The sequence below is a fragment of the Parasteatoda tepidariorum genome, chromosome 7 (genome assembly GCF_982258835.1).
Source record: "Parasteatoda tepidariorum strain Cologne lab strain chromosome 7, Ptep-v5.0, whole genome shotgun sequence".
NCBI classification, from domain to species: domain Eukaryota; kingdom Metazoa; phylum Arthropoda; class Arachnida; order Araneae; family Theridiidae; genus Parasteatoda; species Parasteatoda tepidariorum.
The window spans coordinates 79,471,202-79,488,150 of record NC_141761.1 but is presented as its reverse complement, the minus strand read 5'-3'; the positions used below and the strand labels follow the sequence as shown (position 1 = coordinate 79,488,150).

At 31.7% G+C, this 16,949-nt stretch overlaps 1 protein-coding gene across 1 annotated transcript; it reads right to left on the bottom strand.

Moving 5' to 3' along the window:
• Positions 1–832: 832 nt before the first annotated feature.
• LOC147807260 (uncharacterized) lies at positions 833–16,438 on the bottom strand. The gene is made up of 6 exons (XM_087168853.1): positions 15,999–16,438; positions 15,746–15,884; positions 15,077–15,583; positions 7,463–9,658; positions 3,213–3,300; positions 833–906 (listed from the first exon to the last, which is right to left on the bottom strand). The coding sequence occupies exons 1-6, from the start codon at positions 16,436–16,438 to the stop codon at positions 833–835; spliced, it is 3,444 nt and encodes a 1,147-aa protein (XP_087024979.1).
• Positions 16,439–16,949: the final 511 nt, after the last annotated feature.

The window sequence follows — 16,949 nt, the reverse complement described above, 5'->3', positions numbered from 1 at the left end:
GAGCCGTAATTAAATGCGTATTTAAAGACTAGGCAAAAAAGGTATGAAAAATTTTTTTTTTTACTGAAATTATATTTATGGAAAGCATATAAATAAAAGTACAAAATATGTGTATTGAATTTAAATACTAAAAATTAAACACATTTATTTTACTTATCTTGATAATTCTTTAAAATTTGGTGAATAATTGGTGACAACACTTCTCAGTAATTCTTTGAGATGCTGCTAGTTAATACTGATCGGTGTTTGGATTTCACGAATTTTAAAGTGAACTAAAATGATTCACATAAGTACGTTGTTCGGAATATTGAAATAATTTTACACGCAGCCTTTTTTAATTCGGGATACTTCGATTCTTTTTCAAATTTCCAAAATTCAGTAATCGGCGTCGACTTATATTTTAACTGTAGAGCTTGATCTTCTTGCCTCTCTATTAATTCTACTTCTCCAGATGCTTTTTGGGTTATAATTATATTGGAAATGGATAACTGACCTTAAATTATGTTAATTTCAAATGGATTCAGAAAAAAAATCAAGGGACAATTTAAAATATTTCAAGTCTCGAAATCTATTTTGGAATTTTGTCAATATTCCTTCTAGCTTTTTTTATATACTCGTTGAGTTTTTCTTGTTTAATATTGGAATAATTTTTTTTAATTCGAGGAAAATGACAAAATGTTTTTTTAATGTCTTTTTGAAAAAGTTGTAATTTAGTTTGAAAACTAAATATACACTGTGAGAGGTCAGATATTATTTTATCTTTCCCCTGCAATTGTAGATTCAGTGTTTGCAAATGTTCCATGACACCAGTTAAAAACATTAAGTCTTGTAATCACTCGTCATCGTCTAATTCTGAATAGGTAATTTCCTTTTCTTTTAGAAATGCAGTTATCGGATCAAACAAATCTACAAAACAATTTAATACGTTATAGCTAAATAATCATCTAACAATGCAAAAGAAATTAATGTCATTTGGAAGTTCTTCGTCCTTTAATTCTTTAAGGAAATGTCATTGATTTTGTGCATTGGTGCGAATGTAATTTACAATGTGTAACACTGTTTTTATAACATCAGGATATTTTAAATATTTTTTAACGAGATGTTCTCGGTGAATTATGCAGTGAATCGGTATGAATTGTGGAATTTGATAAATCATCTCTTAAAATCCCAATGAGACCGATTTTTTTTACCCTGCATTGAAGGATCTCCATCAGTTGCAATGCTTACAAGTTTATTAAGAAGCGTATTAAAAGTTTTCATTATGGAATTTAATGGAATCTAAAATCACAATAAGACCGACTTTTTTTACCCAGCATTGCCGGAGTTCCATCAGTTGCAATGCTTACAAGTTTATTAAGAAGCGTATCAAAAGTTTTCATTATGGAATCTAATGGAATCTAAAATCCCAATAAGACCGACTTTTTTTACCCTGCATTGTCGGATCTCCATCCGTTGCAATGCTTACAAGTTTATTAAGAAGCGTATCAAAAGTTTTCATTATGGAATCTAATGGAATCTAAAATCCCAATAAGACCGACTTTTTTTACCCAGCATTGCCGGATCTCCATCAGTTGCAATGCTTACAAGTTTATTAAGAAGCGTATTAAAAGTTTTCATTATGGAATTTAATGGAATCTAAAATCACAATAAGACCGACTTTTTTTACCCAGCATTGCCGGAGCTCCATCAGTTGCAATGCTTACAAGTTTATTAAGAAGCGTATCAAAAGTTTTCATTATGGAATCTAATGGAATCTAAAATCCCAATAAGACCGACTTTTTTTACCCTGCATTGCCGGATCTCCATCCGTTGCAATGCTTACAAGTTTATTAAGAAGCGTATTAAAAGTTTTCATTATGGAATTTAATGGAATCTAAAATCACAATAAGACCGACTTTTTTTACCCAGCATTGCCGGAGCTCCATCAGTTGCAATGCTTACAAGTTTATTAAGAAGCGTATCAAAAGTTTTCATTATGGAATCTAATGGAATCTAAAATCCCAATAAGACCGACTTTTTTTACCCTGCATTGCCGGATCTCCGTCCGTTGCAATGCTTACAAGTTTATTAAGAAGCGTATTAAAAGTTTTCATTATGGAATCTAATGGAATCTAAAATCACAATAAGACCGACTTTCTTTACCCAGCATTGCCGGAGCTCCATCAGTTGCAATGCTTACAAGTTTATTAAGAAGCATATCAAAAGTTTTCATTATGGAATCTAATGGAATCTAAAATCCCAATAAGACCGATTTTTTTTACCCTGCATTGCCGGATCTCCATCAGTTGCAATGCTTACAAGTTTATTAAGAAGCGTATTAAAAGTTTTCATTATGAATTTAATGGAATCTAAAATCACAATAAGACCGACTTTTTTTACCCAGCATTGCCGGAGCTCCATCAGTTGCAATACTTACAAGTTTATTAAGAAGCGTATCAAAAGTTTTCATTATGGAATCTAATGGAATCTAAAATCCCAATAAGACCGACTTTTTTTACCCTGCATTGCCGGATCTCCATCCGTTGCAATGCTTACAAGTTTATTAAGAAGCGTATTAAAAGTTTTCATTATGGAATTTAATGGAATCTAAAATCACAATAAGACCGACTTTTTTTACCCAGCATTGCCGGAGCTCCATCAGTTGCAATGCTTACAAGTTTATTAAGAAGCGTATCAAAAGTTTTCATTATGAAATCTAATGGAATCTAAAATCCCAATAAGACCGACTTTTTTTACCCTGCATTGCCGGATCTCCATCCGTTGCAATGCTTACAAGTTTATTAAGAAGCGTATCAAAAGTTTTCATTATGGAATCTAATGGAATCTAAAATCCCAATAAGACCGACTTTTTTTACCCTGCATTGCCGGATCTCCATCAGTTGCAATGCTTACAAGTTTATTAAGAAGCGTATCAAAAGTTTTCATTATGGAATCTAATGGAATCTAAAATCCCAATAAGACCGATTTTTTTTACCCTGCATTACCGGATCTCCATCAGTTGCAATGCTTACAAGTTTATTAAGAAGCGTATCAAAAGTTTTCATTATGGAATCTAATGGAATCTAAAATCCCAATAAGACCGACTTTTTTTACCCTGCATTGCCGGATCTCCATCCGTTGCAATGCTTACAAGTTTATTAAGAAGCGTATTAAAAGTTTTCATTATGGAATTTAATGGAATCTAAAATCACAATAAGACCGACTTTTTTTACCCAGCATTGCCGGAGCTCCATCAGTTGCAATGCTTACAAGTTTATTAAGAAGCGTATCAAAAGTTTTCATTATGGAATCTAATGGAATCTAAAATCACAATAAGACCGACTTTTTTTACCCAGCATTGCCGGAGCTCCATCAGTTGCAATGCTTACAAGTTTATTAAGAACCACATCAAAAGTTTTCATTATGAAATCTAATGCATTTTTAACATCGACACCGCCGGTTGACTCTTGAAGTGCTACTAAATCTAATAATTCTCCTTTAACAGCGAGGTCAGGTGAAACAAAACGTATGAAAACTGTCAATCGCGGAAGATCTGTGATATCTATCGATTCGTCAAGGAATGATAATAATTTTTAAAAATATAATAGCACAAAAATAAAAAGGGAACTCGGGTACATTTATCTAGAGCCACAAATAATCCTTCAAAGAGCCGCATGTGGCTATCGAGCTATAGGTTGACTACCTCTGTTATGTGGTATACATCTTAAATATTTATATCTCAATTTTTGGCAAGGATTCTGAAATTATATATTAAGAGAAGTTATTGCGGAGCACTCTGAATATTAAGTGTGGGATAAAGGAATATTCATCTTTTAAACTTTTTGAATGGTTCGAATCTAGTTAAAACTAACTCTTTTCCAACTAAAACGGTTTCCAACAATTCAGTTTTTCTGTAGTAAAATTTATAAAAGAGAACAGAACGTTTGAAAATTAAAGAACTCAGTGAGTCACAAGAAACAACTCATATGTTTTAATTTACATTATATGAAGCATAATAAACATTTTTTTCCTTTATATTATATACTTGTATGTATTACGGTCAATTAATCAACACAATTGATTTTACAGTGCAGCTACGATAAATCGCGATTTATCATAGCTTAATAAAGAGAAATTTAAATAAGACAATATGTCCTTTTCTTTACTTGAATTTCAAACTTTTGATTTTTCTTCAGAATGTTATAAATTGGATACGTATAGTAAGTGATTAATATCTAAAATGAGATCTCTTGAAATGCAGCTGCCTAATCAAATAAAAAGAAGAAGAAAATCTTATTCCGAGCTGAATATCATTATTTACCTAGACAGAGCATAGGTAGTAAACCTATATTATTAGCTATTAGAATTATCGTCTCAAACAAATCTACATTTCTTTTTCGTTAATGCATAATAATATTTTATCTCATATTGGGTTTTATTTAGTTATCCAGAAATGTAAACTATATTTACTACAATTGCTTCTTGTTAGGTTCGGAATTTTTCATTCATTATTGATTTAAGAAAAATATTTTTAGATTTACTGAAAAATAGTGAAGCTTGGATTAGAGGAAAAATTATTTACACTCTTCGAACGATTTCAATCATTTTATAAAAAAAGATTTCAATCATTTTGTATAAAAACAAGTAAATAAAAATAAATTAATTAATTCAAAAAATAAATTATTTTTAAGTCCGCAATTCGAGATCTATGTCTAAATTCATTCATTCATTGTTATTATTTTTTATTTATTATCGATTTTCAAAAATATTTATAGTTGTGCAAAAATTTCTTAAGCTTGGAAAAGGGGGGGGGGGGCTATTTACGCTTTTCTAACATTGTTATTATTTATATGTATATGCAATATAAAAATGCAATATATATATATATATATATATATATATATATATATATATATATATATATATATATATATATATATATATATATATATATATATATATATATATATATATATATATATATATATATTCGTTATTCATTTTCAAAAGAAAAAAAATTTCATTCAAAAAATGAAATGTTTAAAAGTTATCAATTCGAGCTATATCTTTAAATCATGCACAATGCATAGCTATTAGAATTAACGTTTCAAACAAATCTAAATATCTTTTTCGTTAATTTATAAAAATATTTTGTCTCATATTGGGTTTTATTTAGTTATCGATAAATGTAAACTATATTTACTACAATTGCTTCTTGCTAGGTTCGGGATTTTTCATTCATTATTGATGTAAGAAAAGTACTTTTAGATTAACCGAAAAATAGTGAAGCTTGGATTAGAGGAAAAATTATTTACACTCTTCGAACGATTTCAATCATTTTATAAAAAAAGATTTCAATCATTTTGTATAAAAACAAGTAAATAAAAATAAATAAAATAATTCGAAAAATAAATTATTTTAAAGTCCGCAATTCGAGATCTATGTGTAAATTCATTCACTCATTGTTATCATTTTTTATTTATTATCGATTTTTAAAAATATTTATTCTTGTGCAAAAGTTTCTTAAGCTTGAAATAGGGGGGGGGGGGTATTTACGCTTTTCTAACATTGCTATTATTTACATGTATATAATAACAGGGCTACATCCCTGTTATCATTGGTTATGTTTAGCTCAAATAAGTCAGTCGTGAACTAAAATACTTCTTCAATAGTTTTATTTAAAGGTAGGCTGTTAGCATTTCGCACCCTGGAGGGGGGTAGCCAGCACTCTCGGACAAGTCTGACATAGTTTTTAGGATCACAACGCAAAGAGACACGCAAAAACGATTGTTCCTGCATTATATACTAACAGAAAATGAGGTAAAAAGGCTCAGTCGCCGCATACCTTATATGGAAAATAATTTAATGCTTCCTAATATGGAAGTGAAAGAGGGAAAGATTCTAAAAATAACTCCTCCTTTGAAATATAAATCTAATAATTATTCATTGGCATGTTTTCAGCCTTGAAGTCCCGAAATAGAATATCTCTACACCTATTCTTTACCAAAGACATTTTATGAAAAGAGTTTTAATGCTTTTATTAATACAAAAGTATTTATAATTTTTGTATTACATGTATATGCAATATAAAAATGCAATATATATATATATATATATATATATATATATATATATATATATATATATATATATATATATATATATATATATATTATTAATTATTTTATACATATATATAAGCAAAATGCGAATCAAATTACAAATTACTGCTGTTTTCAATCATTTTCTTATTAACATTTTATAACCATTGTATAATAACTATGTTTGTTTTTGTTGTAATCTTTAATCTTACATAATTTACATCTTACTATATTATTACGCATGTATTTGTAACGTAAAATCATCTTGATAGCGTCGAAAATTTATCAAAATATGTGGATTGAATAGAAAATTTTTTGAATTATTTTTTTTTTTCGAAAGTCATAAAACTGATTTCAAAATGAATTTTATTTCCCAAGTTGTATAGTTCTTATTCATGGTTTTACAAAATAATTTTTTTTTTCTATTTAGATAAAAAAAAATTCAAATTATAAACAATTGAAAGAGAATAAAAATAAATCAATTGGAAACTTTGTGACCATATGAAATATTTTTTTTTTATTTTCCTAATAAAATTTTAAAAAAGAATTACAATGAACAATGAATCGCAATCAATTGAGAAGAAAAAAGCATTTTAATTTGCAAAAATAAATAAATAAACTATAATGCAAATTTTCATTAAGTGATTATATAAATGAATATGTAACTGTAATAATTAACTGGGCTAACTGGATGGTGTTCTCTACACTGGGTGCACTGCAAGCTTTTTACTGCATAAATTTCCGGGTTACTGTTTCCGGTGTATTTTGAAGTCATTTGGCTCACAACGTAAGCATTGTATTTTGAGTCTCTCTTGAGTAGTATTTCTTGTATAAGTGTATTTATTATTTATGTTTAAAAGTAGAATCGTAATTTGAAGACTTGTCATTTCAAGAAGAAAGAATCGTCATTTGAAAAAAAAAAAAGAATCGTTATAAAACACTTCTTACCTCGTCAACAATTTACCTATCCTAAATCATAATTTAAGTTTAAACCTAAATGATAATTTGTAAAATGAACTTAATCTCCCTGCTCGAACAATATGCTAACACTATGGTACACGCCTTGCAACAAGAAAAACAGTAATAAGCAAGCAAAAAGATTCCAAATTAGTGAAAATTGCCAAAAAAGTGAGTACTCTCTAGCGAGTAATCTAGCAACCATGTCATTTTTTTTTAACAATACAGTTATAAGGAACTAAAATAATTTTCCACTTCAGACTCACCAGAATTAATTAGGATTATTGTTATCTAGACTTAGACTTAGAGGTTGGGCAGCTCTGACGAGCAAGGCACATCGACCAGAGGTCTATTTTACCCAAACCCTAAAATCATAATTAGCATGAAAGCCCTATGGCTGAAATAAAATTCAGCAAGCACCTTACAGGAGCATCTTGCAGTTCCCAGGCATTGACGATATGCTGCCCTAAATGCTCAAATCTTTGAGCAGAATAGACCTCACAATCACAGAGCATGTGTCGTAATGTCTCTTCTTCTAGATGACATCCCCGACAAAGAGAATTGGATTCTATTCCCATAATGTTTAGGTGTCTCCTGAGGATACAGTGACCAGTAAGAAGACCTATGATCTTCCTTATACTGTTTCTATTAAGCTTTAAGAGCTCCTTTTGACGTACACTAGGACAGTCTCGATTCAGCTCCTTAGCTTGTCTCTGACCGTCAGCAGCGAGCCACTGCTCATGGGCGATCTTGCCGTAGTGCTTGAATATGGTTGCCCTAAATGAGGAGGGAGAAATTCCCAGCGCAGGTTCAGGGCCCCAGAAAATTGCATTAGAGCCAGCCCGTGCTGCTTCGTCAGCTAGCTCATTTCCACCGATACCCATATGTCCTGGTAGCCAATGCAGGGATACCTTGTTATGAGCGGACAGGTCACAGAGGACCGAGAAGCATTCCCACACTAACAAAGAGGTGAATTTACACCTTGACAGTGATAGGAGAGCAGCCTGATTGTCAGAACAGATGCTGATAGTCGTATTTTGATATCCTTTGTCTAGGCATAACTTGCAGCACAAGATAATGGCATAGACCTCAGCCTGAAAAGCGGTGGCATGATTTCCCAGGGGAAAGTGAAGTTTGGTACCATCATTGGAGCAATAAATTCCTGCTCCTGATTTGGCACCAATCTTTGAACCATCAGTGTACCATATCAGGCATTTGCCTTTAAGCCACCGGGGAGAATTAAACCATTCATCTCTAGTAGGAAAATGGATCTTGAAGGGCTTGTGAAAAGCGTATCTTAGTGACATATAATCACTAGGCATAATAAAAGAGGATAAATCCGTCACTTGTGAAACAAGATGTCCCCATGACAAGTGTTTGGAATTCTCTTTCCATAGGCCAAGGTACATAAGACGCTTTACGCTTGTCTGAGCTTCAACTTCAATGCGTAAGTTCAATGGAGGAAGCCCAAGTAAGCTCTCTAGAGCAGCTGTAGGAGTGGTCCTGAGACAGCCTGACAGGGCTACACAGACCATTCTTTGTAGTCTGCTAAGATTAGACCTTGCGGATCTCAGTCTAGTCCTTGACCACCAGACGATTGCGCCATAAGTGATGATAGGACTAATAATCATTGAGTATATCCAGTAGACTATTTTGGGGGACAGTCCCCATGTTCTACCAATAGCGTTTCTACAAGACCAGAAAATTTTCCTGGCCCTGTTGGTACAGTATTCAAGTTGAAGACCCCAATTTAGTTTGGAGTCAAAATAAACCCCGAGAAACTTCTCTTTCTCCGTGAGTTCCAATTTATGGTCCAGGTAGTATACATTACCTAGATCAAGTTGCCTTTTCCGTGTGAAGGCTACATAACTTATCTTGGATGGATTGACAGATAAGCCTGATTCAAAACACCATCTAGCTACTTCTAGGAGTGCATTATTCATGATATCAGAGACAGTTTTTCCATGTTTGCCTCTGACAACAATAACACCGTCATCAGCGTACCCGATACAGGGAATGCCAAGAGCAGTTAACCGAACTAACAGGGAGTCCATTACCATACACCATAGGATAGGGGACAGAACCCCTCCCTGGGGCCATCCTGCAGTTGCATGCACTTTCATGCTTGCACCCAATAGAGAGGAACAAACATACCTAGAGGATAGCAAATTCGCTATCCATCTGGTAATTATTGAGTTTATGCCTCTATTCCTAAGTGCATTGATGATAGTCTCAACAGGGACTTTATCAAACGCACCTTCAATATCAATGAATACCGCGAGAGCCATCTCCTTATCTGTGATAGATTTCTCAAGCAGGTAGGAGAACTCATACAGAGCGGTGTCTGTAGACTTGCCTGGTTGATAGGCATGCTGTGTGGAGGACAGTGGCCTTTCTATGAGCACAGTGTCTCTGAAGTGTCTGTCAATTAGCTTTTCGATCGCTTTCAACAGACAGGAAGTGAGGCTGATTGGTCTGAATGATTTAGCCTCAAAGTAATTCTCCTTACCTGGTTTTGGTATGAAAATCACCCTGGTATTCCTCCAAGAGAGAGGTATATACCCAAATGCTATGCAGGATCGAAAACTCCTACATAGAATAGGGGCCAGTGTATTCACCCCCTGGACAAGCATCATTGGTATTATGAAGAAGGAATTGTTTGTAATCTGGGTACCAATTTTATGAAGACGGAAAGATAGGAATATTCAGAGTGCCATTTATATCGGTGATGGATATTCAGGTGGGGTTGGAGTTTGTATTCGTATAGTGGGCCAGTTGAAGATAGTAATGAAAACAGAAGATGATGAATAGAATACTTGAACTGGATCATATTTAATAAAAGGGGCTTTTATTTAGTAGTATAGTATTTGTAGAGCTCGAGTTACAAAATATAAAAAATCATTCATACGAATTTCAGTTGAATCAATTTTTGCATAATAATATTAATTAGGACAGGCCATGGGAGACAAATCCCCCACAACCTGCCTAGTCAAAAGCCAAATTAAAAGTACATGTAAATTGTTCCCAGCGGACACAGAAGCATTGGTAGGAGATCCAAAATTGGCGATTTATTAAAATATAGCATAGCCAAAACAAGGCCAACCAGCATATCAATATAGAGTTAAAATAATACCTTGGCGATCACGAGTCGCCAACAAATTTATGTGAATTATTACAACCATGCAACCGAAACATTTAGCCGTTGGAAAATTAGAATAAAAAGTTATAAATAGATTTTTGTTTTCGATTAAAGGCGACAGTGAATTTATATGTCTGCATAATAATGAAATAAAAAGAAAGTATCCGTTACATTGATCTGGAAGAGAAGAAATAAATATTTTATGTTTGTTTTAAAAAGATTAAGTTTGTGATTTATTTTAAATGTAATTCTATTAATAAAAATAAGCTTAAGTAATGAAGGATATTTTAAAAGATAGAAAATAAATATGTGTATGCCAATTGTGGCATCACATATATCCCCGCTGAACACAGAAAAAAAATATGTATATATATAGATATTTTTTTTTTAAATTAATGGATCTCCCCCATGTTACAAAAAAAATTTTATGCATTGAAACATAATATATTCAAGAAACAAAATAATCATATACACCTATGTAAAGTTAAATATCAAAGTAAAATTACTATTCAAAAAATTTTTCGACATACAGTCATTTTTTTTTTCAAAAATATACTTTCAATATTCATGTTATTAAATCCTTTGTTGATGTAAAATTTGCTGAGCATTGTCCTCACCTGGACAGGATATTCTAATCTCTCTCAAATTTGAGAAAACTATATCAGTAACAAATAACATAATTTGCAAAATCATTTCATTTTCCAAATATTTTCCTTATTATCTATACTTTTTTTTTACATTGATATACATATACAATCCAAAATATTTAAACATATAAGTGCAATTTATCATATCATATTCTATATTTCTTATTATAACTTAATAAAATGTTTATTAGTATCAAATATTCAAATAATTATAAGTGTCAATACAATTCTTTAGTTTATTATTAAAAACATACTGAGCAGAGCATATCATTCAAAAAAATATGAGCTTTTATTTTAGCTCTAAACAAACAGTTGATCAGACTGTTATTTTATTTACCTAGGTTTAGTCATCCCTTTTTCATAAGGGGCAAAATTATCATCTCTTATATTTCAAGAGGCAAAATTTTCATCTCTTATATTTCAAGAGGTAAAATCATCTCTTTTATTTCAGAGGCAAAATTATCTAAAAATGCAGCATGTAAATCTATATTTTTATTTAAAAAAATTTTTTTTTAAACCTTTGAACTAACTAATATGATCTAGAAAGCATGTGATCAGGATTCCAACCTGAATTTTTGTGACACAATGTATTAACAATTATACTATCACAGCTATCTAGTATTAAATTCAAGGTAAAATAATTTTATAGTTTTTTTTTTTTTTTAATTAACCCCATCCACTTCTGAATTAATGTTATAGCAAGCCTATGATCAGGATTCCAACCTGAATTTTTGCATACTTGATGCATTGTATTAACATTTATACTATCATGGCTGTATATTATATTCAAGAAGATAAAAGTTATTTATTTATTTTATTTTTCACTGCATCTATAAAAATTCACTTCAATTTAATGAAGGAAAATATTATCACATTATATATGAATGCTCAATTATTCTTATTTTGAATTTCATGGATTTATTTTTTTAGCTCAGTTAGACACTTATTTAATAGAAATTAAAATACTTTAAAAATATTCGACAATTGCATTGTTCAAATCAATAGAATATTTTTCTTATATATAATAATAAAATTTCTGAATTTACTTATGTTTTGATAAAACAAAATATTCGTGAGTAACTATTTGAATTAACCCTGTTGAATATGCACTTGTAATGAATAAAATAGCTTACTTTCTTAAGAGAAAAACTATTTGTGCTCAATATAATAGCTATTGTAAAATTTTAAAAAAATATTAGATGAATTATTTATTACTATGTTCATTTTATTATAAAAATGTCTCTATGTCACTTAATGAATTTTAATTACCTGGGCCCTAGTAAAGAAAATCACCATAAATCATTCTGCACAGATGCCTCCATGCAAAGCAACAGCCACAATGAGACAGTTAATGAAATTTTTTTTATTGAAGAAAAAATAAAGATTCTGAAATCTTTAATTTTCAAATTTGCAAACACTCATACCAACCTAATTTCTATAGGATTGGAATATCAGACTAACATGGTTTCATAAGATAACAAAAGTGTGTAATTTTGTGTTTATTATTTCACTTCTTAAAATAAATCTGGGTGAAATTATGTTACACTACTATAAGTACTGATTAAGAATCACTTTGGGATAGCTTAATCCTTATACATTTTAATAACCTGTTATTCCCTATTGTGTTTTTGTGTAGAGGTCAATATTTCATATTTATGTATTGTTATCTTATTTGAAATTTGCAACATTTCAAAAAAATAGAGAGTTAATTAATGATATGTATGAGTACTTCAAAGTAACTTAATTAGCTTGAAGCTAATTTAAATTGCAAAATTTAAGTGTGCATAAGGGTTTATAAAATATATCATTATCAGTATTATTTAAAATACATTTCTGGTTTAATTTAAGAACATTTATAAATGAACCACAATAATTTTAAAAAATGCACTTGAAATATATACATATAGTATATCAATTTATGGCAAACAGTATAAAATCAATTTCTTTTTATTGTAATATTGCAATTCCTGATAATGATCAACCCAAAATATTAACGGTAACATATATAATGTTAAAATGACCAATTAAATCATATAAAATTGAAATTCTTTTTTTTTTATGAACCAATATATGATATGAATATTTTACGTTCTGTTGTTCTTAATTAGATAGCAAAATTTGATTGCAGAAAATAATCCCTGAAAATAAATTTATACATAAGTAGAATGACAAACACCTCACGATCTGTAAATATAAGATACCTAAAGAAACTTCACATGCAAATCACACCTAACCAACACTATAATCATTTCTTGTTTTGCTTTGAAGAAATTGTCTGTTATATGAATACAAGAGTTGAAGATATTTTTCAAATTAACAAAGTTTGCTTACTGGTAAAATCAGATGCAGAAATACTAAAGCTCCCATAACACCATAAAAACAGAACGCAAGAAAGTCTGAAAACATTCCTTGTAATTTACCAAAAATAAATTTCTTGAATACCAAAGTATATTTACATCGTTCAGTTCAGACATTAAAATAGTTTAATTCACGAGTTATAGGCAATTTAAAATCATAACTCAAATATCATTTTATAGAATAATAAATGTGGTCAATAAAAACTCTTAAATGTTATTGCTAAGAACAAATAAAAATTCCCTAAAATCACTGAAAACATCGTTAATGTTCATTTTTAAAAAATGCAACACTCGAATAAAATATATAACACTCGATTTTTTTTTTTTTATATAGAAAATAAAATATGGAAAAATTTGATTTTACACATCACTTCTTTTGTATATTAATTAATTAAATCCTTATCACTGAAATAAAAATATAAACTAAATTATTCAAATCCTGTGAAAATATATTCGTTTCAGAATTTAAGTTAATTCCAACAATAATTCAATTTTCAATAAATTCTTCAACTGTATAAACATCACCAAAAGGCTAATAATAAAATCAAATATGCCGCTTAACTGGATAAATTACAAAATTTCAGGTTGTAATTAAATAAAAATTTTCTATTATATTTGTAACTTTTAAAAAAAAATTCTTAAGTCAAATGCTCTATCAATTTGTCATACAAAAATTTAAATTCAATTAAATGTTGTAAACATAATATATAAATAATTGAAAGGATACGTAACGGATGACTGTTCGATGAAATCCTGATGAAAACGAAATCAAAAGCAAGAGTTGAAGGAAACACAAATTTAGTTTCTTCTTTATGATGAATCATAAATTAAAAGATATTTCTTTCGAGTAGCGTAAGAGGGAGAATGTCGAACATGAGACGAAATAGAGTATCGTAAACCATTCCAGAGTCAAGTTTCATCCAGTTCCATAATTCCAATTCCATTCGCAGCATTGCAAATTCTCCGCTAAGCATGAGCTCCAGTATGAAGTATAAAGTAGCCGTGAAGATAAAAAATTATGGATTTGAAGATCAGTAGATGCTTTAAAAGACTTGCGTTGATAACCCAATATTTCGTTCCTTGTAACTAGGCACCATTTTTATGAAGATAAGATTAGTAATCTGGGTACCAATTTATGGTGAAGTTGATAGAAAATCTCAGGGTGTGGTTGGAGGTTTGTATTGGTATGGTGGTGTACAGGTTGAAGAACTGATGAAAACAGAAGATGATGAAAATAATAGTTGAGCCGGATCATATTTAATAAAAGGGGCTTTTATTTAGTAGTATAGTATTTGTAGAGCTCGAGTTACAAAATATAAAAAATCATTCATACGAATTTCAGTTGAATCAATTTTTGCATAATAATATTAATTAGGACAGGCCATGGGAGACAAATCCCCCACAACCTGCCTAGTCAAAAGCCAAATTAAAAGTACATGTAAATTGTTCCCAGCGGACACAGAAGCATTGGTAGGAGATCCAAAATTGGCGATTTATTAAAATATAGCATAGCCAAAACAAGGCCAACCAGCATATCAATATAGAGTTAAAATAATACCTTGGCGATCACGAGTCGCCAACAAATTTATGTGAATTATTACAACCATGCAACCGAAGCATTTAGCCGTTGGAAAATTAGAATAAAAAGTTATAAATAGATTTTTGTTTTCGATTAAAGGCGACAGTGAATTTATATGTCTGCATAATAATGGAATAAAAAGAAAGTATCCGTTACATTGATCTGGAAGAGAAGAAATAAATATTTTATGTTTGTTTTAAAAAGATTAAGTTTGTGATTTATTTTAAATGTAATTCTATTAATAAAAATAAGCTTAAGTAATGAAGGATATTTTAAAAGATAGAAAATAAATATGTGTATGCCAATTGTGGCATCACAGGTATGATGTTGTCCATGCCTGGTGACTTGTAGGGCTTAAAAGACTTTATGGCCGATACAACCTTCTCATAGGAGACCACTATTTTGACGGCCTCCCAGTCATTCCTACTACAAGTAGTTGTGGTAGTAATATTTAGGTTTTCATTCACTACTGGATGAGATCCAGGGAAGTGTGCTTCTAGTAATTCTCCAAGAGCCTCTTCCCCTGATTCACTGTATCTTCCGTTTGTAAGACGGATGGCATTTAAATTGCAATTAAAGTCTTTAGTAAGAATTTTTGCAATCTTTGCGGTGGCAGAATTAGTATTAATTCCATCGCAGAAAGTCTGCCATGAGCGACGTTTAGATGCTCTGATTGCTTTGTTATAAGCAGTTAGAGCGTTTCTATAGGACTGCCATTCTCCAGATTTCTTTGCTCTGTTAAATAACTTCCTACATTTTTTACGTAATTTACTAAGCTCAGAAGACCACCAAGGAACTCGCCTTGGGGAGCTAGTAGACGTAACCTAACAAGAAATATGATACGAATCGAGTATGATCTGTTGCACTTGGTCAACAGTCCACTCCACATCATTAACATTACTGTACTTACCAGAGAAGCTCCCAATCTTCCTCTCCAGAGCTGCTCTAAAGGAACCCTAATCAGCTGTTCTGGGGTTCCTCCTTACGACCTTCAGTCCTGAGAGGCCTTTAATAGAAAAAGTAATTAGTTGGTGATCTGAGGCAGTGACTGCCCCAGATACCTTCCAATCATTAACGTAATCTACTGAACTAGAGTTACATAAAGTAAGGTCAATGACTTCCCTTCTGTTACAAGTAACAAAGGTAGGTTCATTGCCTTTATTAAGGACATACAGATTAAAATGTAAAATATGTTCCATGAGTACATCCCCCCGCTGGTTACAATCGCTACTACCCTACACTGTGTGGTGAGCATTTGCATCATAGCCGAAGATGAATCTACAGCTTGAACTACATTGGGCAATTAGGGCCTCAGTAATGTCAGCTAATGGATCCTTCTCCTCATATGGGAGATAGGCTGAAGCTATGACAAAATCAGAGATTGACTTATTATCATAGAATTTTAGCTTTACTGCAACTAAATCCCTGTTAAGAAATTTAACAAGATTAAGGGCATTTAGATTAGACCTAGCCACTATGCGGGTCCTGGGAGGATCACAATGGGTATCATAAAAGATATTAAAACCTTTAACATTGAGACCCATTATTCTGCCCTTGCGGGTCCAAGGCTCTTGTATAAGAGCAATATCTAGTTCCCCATCATTCAACCTTCTGGCCATAAGGCTTGAGGCAGCAATGCTATGATGGAGATTGATTTGACCAACCTTGATAGTAGCCATTGGTTAGCAGTATGAATGAAACCAGAATGGCTCCTACCTATCCTGGTTATTTTTGGAAGAAAGATCTTCCTTTATCAGCTCCATTGCTTCATCAATACCAAGCATGGAAGCTGGTGAGTCAGGTTGTAATGTTATGTCTGACCCCGAGTCCAACCTAAGCTCTAAAAAATCAAGAGCCCCAATTGAACTTACCTTGGAATCAGGGGAATTTGCCGGCCAAGGTTCATCCTCCTGTTCCATGTCCTCCTGAACTTCAGGTTCTACAGAGAGGTCCGATGTTGTTGGAGCCTCAACTGCTTTTTTCCTGTTAGGATCGTGGATAATTTTAAAGACTCCACGATCCACTCCAGTTAGTGCGCAAAAATTTGCTCTTGCAATTGCTTCAGCGTCTTCAGGCTCCACCTCAAAGATCCATCTAGAGGTGCCAGGTCCCACAGCACTTTGCAGAACCCTCCACCCCATCGACTTCAACCCTGGGTTTAGTCTCTGAAGACGCCATAAAAAGGTGCTC